This window comes from Poecilia formosa, unplaced genomic scaffold (assembly GCF_000485575.1).
Source record: "Poecilia formosa unplaced genomic scaffold, Poecilia_formosa-5.1.2 Scaffold2620, whole genome shotgun sequence".
Lineage (NCBI taxonomy): Eukaryota > Metazoa > Chordata > Actinopteri > Cyprinodontiformes > Poeciliidae > Poecilia > Poecilia formosa.
Genome location: NW_006802559.1, coordinates 1,656 through 4,865, shown reverse-complemented (window position 1 = coordinate 4,865; position 3,210 = coordinate 1,656). Strand labels below are relative to the sequence as shown.

The following is a 3,210-nucleotide window of genomic DNA, read 5'->3' as shown; positions in this document are numbered from 1 at the left end:
ATTAGGGAGTATTTTGTCTAAACAGGATGTTGTTGTGGAGGCGAAATGTGTTTGTTAGTACTGCTTTGGAGTACGTCTGGCTAAAAAATGAATAATATATAACTCAACAGACAGTAATATCAATAGCTAATATGTCTGATAGAACGTTCAATAATTTCAATGAACTCCAATCCAGAGCCGCGCAGCTTTCTGGAGGATGTAGACAGAGAAAAGGCGTTACACACAGCTTTTATCATAAAAGTTTTATTTAAATGGCCATGTAGAATCCAGAGGGTCAAATAATTTAATAATTACTAGTTTGTATGTAGATAACTTCATACAAATGAAGGACTTCAAAACAATATATTTCTCTGCTACTGTATCTACTTTGGGCATTTCCGTCCCCCCATACACAAAATGCCTTTTATTTAAATCCTTTATTTAAAGCAATAAAATATGCTTTAAATAAAACATCTTTTATTTAAAGATGTTTTTAAAAAAAGTTAAGTCTGTTTTTGTATCTGTTGCATATTCAGACAATGTTATACCACAACTGGTTAAAAACACGATTCACTTCTGTGTTAATCCAAGTGAATTGATCAAAAGGTATCTACATTTTACATAGAATTTTGTTAACATTGACAGAAGATTTAATCGCCTACAATGATATTATAAAACTAGACTAATACTTTTAATGACTAAATTATGACTAAAACTAAATATTTTAGTCAAGAGACAAACATTAGAGGGCAGCATATGGCTACAGACTAAAAGTTGAGTTGATTGGTTAAGACAACAAGAGGAAGTGTGATGTCACACATCCTTAAAAAAACACCCGTTTATGTTCGTCATGTAAAGGTTTCATAATTTTAGGAAGAACAGCAGCATGTATGTTAAATAGTCACTTCAACTGGATTGATAATTCAGAAAACTCAACAATATGATCGTCATCTTCTGCTTAATGTTCAACATGATTCAAGTTTTAGGTAAAATCAGTTTTTGGTACATTTAAAACCTCGTTTTACATTTCTACTCTTAATCATTCTGGATAAAGGAGAGTTTTTACACTATATTCAGCCTCCGCTGATGAAATTTCACGTTTCAACAGGCTCTTCCCTCAGCGATCAGGTCCATCAGACTCCGGCTGATCTGTTCCAGGAGCCCGGAGGAACCGCCGTCATCAACTGCACACACAGCATTGACAGCTACGATGTTATCCTCTGGTACAAACACTCAACAAGCAGCCAGATGCAGCTCCTGGGATATAACGATGTTGTAAACGGATACCCAGAGAAGGATGTTAAGGTGAAAATCAGTGGCAGCGCAAGCAAAGACAAGATCTGCACTCTGACGGTGGAGGATCTGAGTGTGAGCAGCAGCGCCGTTTATTTCTGCGCCGCTAAATACCACAGTGCTTCATATTAATGCTCCCCAGCACAAAAACCTCCAGTTTAATCTTTTTGTTGTCATATCTTTTTGCAGCTGTGTTGCTTCCTTTCATGAGGCGGCGGTGTATCGTCAGACTGTCTCAGCGCCAAGCAGAAACTGAAGCTCCTCCTTCTACATGATGATTTGATAAAAGGAACATCTGATAAAACACAAATCATCCGTCCACTCAGATTCACTGACAGCACCTTTCAGCCTATTTAAAAGACGGAGACCGTTCTTATTCTGAGCATTTATTTGATTCTGTTTCCAGGCGACGCTACAATCAGTCCAGGTTCTTCTGGCCTGCAGGTCCGTCAAGACTCCAGCTGAGATCTACGGCTCAGAGGGAGGAACGGCCAACATCTACTGCTCACACGCAGTTACAGAATACAACCGGATCCTCTGGTACAAGCAGTCAGACAGACAGCTGATCTTCCTGGGGTACGTCTACTTCGGCGGGACGTTAACGGTGGACGGGCTGGACGTAAAGATGGGTGGAAGCGCCGATAAAGATCAGAACTGCACGTTAATGGTGGAAAGACTCGGCCGGAGCAGCAGCGGGGTTTACTTCTGCGCTGCCGGTCGCCACAGTGACAAAAACAAAAGGCTGCCAGTGCAAAAACCCTGAGTCTCTGAGCTCATCGTCTACTGAATAAGGAATTATCTTTGCAATTAACGTCTTGCACATTACATGATCAAGTGTGGGTTTCTGAACGATTGGAAAAGAAAGGCAGAGTCTTGGTAATATTTAAATGCGAAGCAGCTGATCTGGCAGACTTGTAGTCCAGTCAGTTTTTTCCAGCAGTATTGGGTGTTTTACAGAAGGTGGTAGCCAACAGATTCCTGAGATACTTTGAAATAAACAATAAAACCCTGAACAGTTTGGTTTTGTCCACATTTTTCTGCAAAGATTTCTAATTTCTTCTTTAGTGAACATAAATCAAATGATCAGCTCCTTCCATGACACAGAGCAGCATCTTACAGGACAAAATAATAATAATCTCTAGGGGGCGCTGTGACTCCACCCACAGAACATGTGTCGATGCTGATTGGAGGTTTTAAAAGAATCAGAACCACAGAAACACTGAACACCTTCAGTAGCTACAATCGACCTACAAACAGCAGCATGATGTTAATCCTGCTGGTCTTGATGGTTCAGATCCTTGTTGTGGTTTCAGGTAATCAGTTTTAATACATCAGTCATTTACTCTGTTGTCATTTCATTAGTAGATGTGATTCTGACTGTTGTACCCTGATGATAAATGATATTTTATCAGTTCCTGTGTAATCAGTGTTCATGTTCTTCACAGGTTCTTCTCTGAGTGATCAGGTTCATCAGACTCCGTTCAACATTCTGGCAAAGCGAGGAGGAGAAGCCAGAATCAGATGCTCTCATGACATCCAGAACTATGATGTAATCCTCTGGTACAAGAGATTAGAGGACAAACAGCTGCAGCTGCTGGGGTATAGATTGATAGACAACACAACTCCTGAACCTGGAACTGGTGTGAAGATGGAGTTAGAAGGAAATGCAAATAAAGGACAAAACTGTACTTTAGTAATAAAGGAGCTGAATGAGAACAGCAGTGCAGTTTACTACTGTGCTGCTAGTTACCACAGTGCTGAATATCACTGCTGCTCTGTGCAAAAACCTCACATCCTGCTGCACCTGTATGAACTCTCCACTTTCAGTAATTTCATTAGGGAGTATTTTGTCTAAACAGGATGTTGATGTGGAGGCGAAATTTTACGACACTGGACAGAAACTTAGCTTTTGTTTGTTAGAACTGCTTTGGAGTACGA

General features: G+C 40.2%; 1 gene segment (V, D, J or C); it reads left to right on the top strand.

Annotated features, from left to right (window-relative positions):
* Positions 1–502: 502 nt before the first annotated feature.
* On the top strand, positions 503–1,452 carry LOC107835450 (Ig kappa chain V-V region K2-like). The segment is given in 2 exon segments: positions 503–965; positions 1,088–1,452. Coding segments are annotated over 2 exon segments (363 nt in total).
* The last annotated feature ends 1,758 nt before the right edge of the window (positions 1,453–3,210 follow it).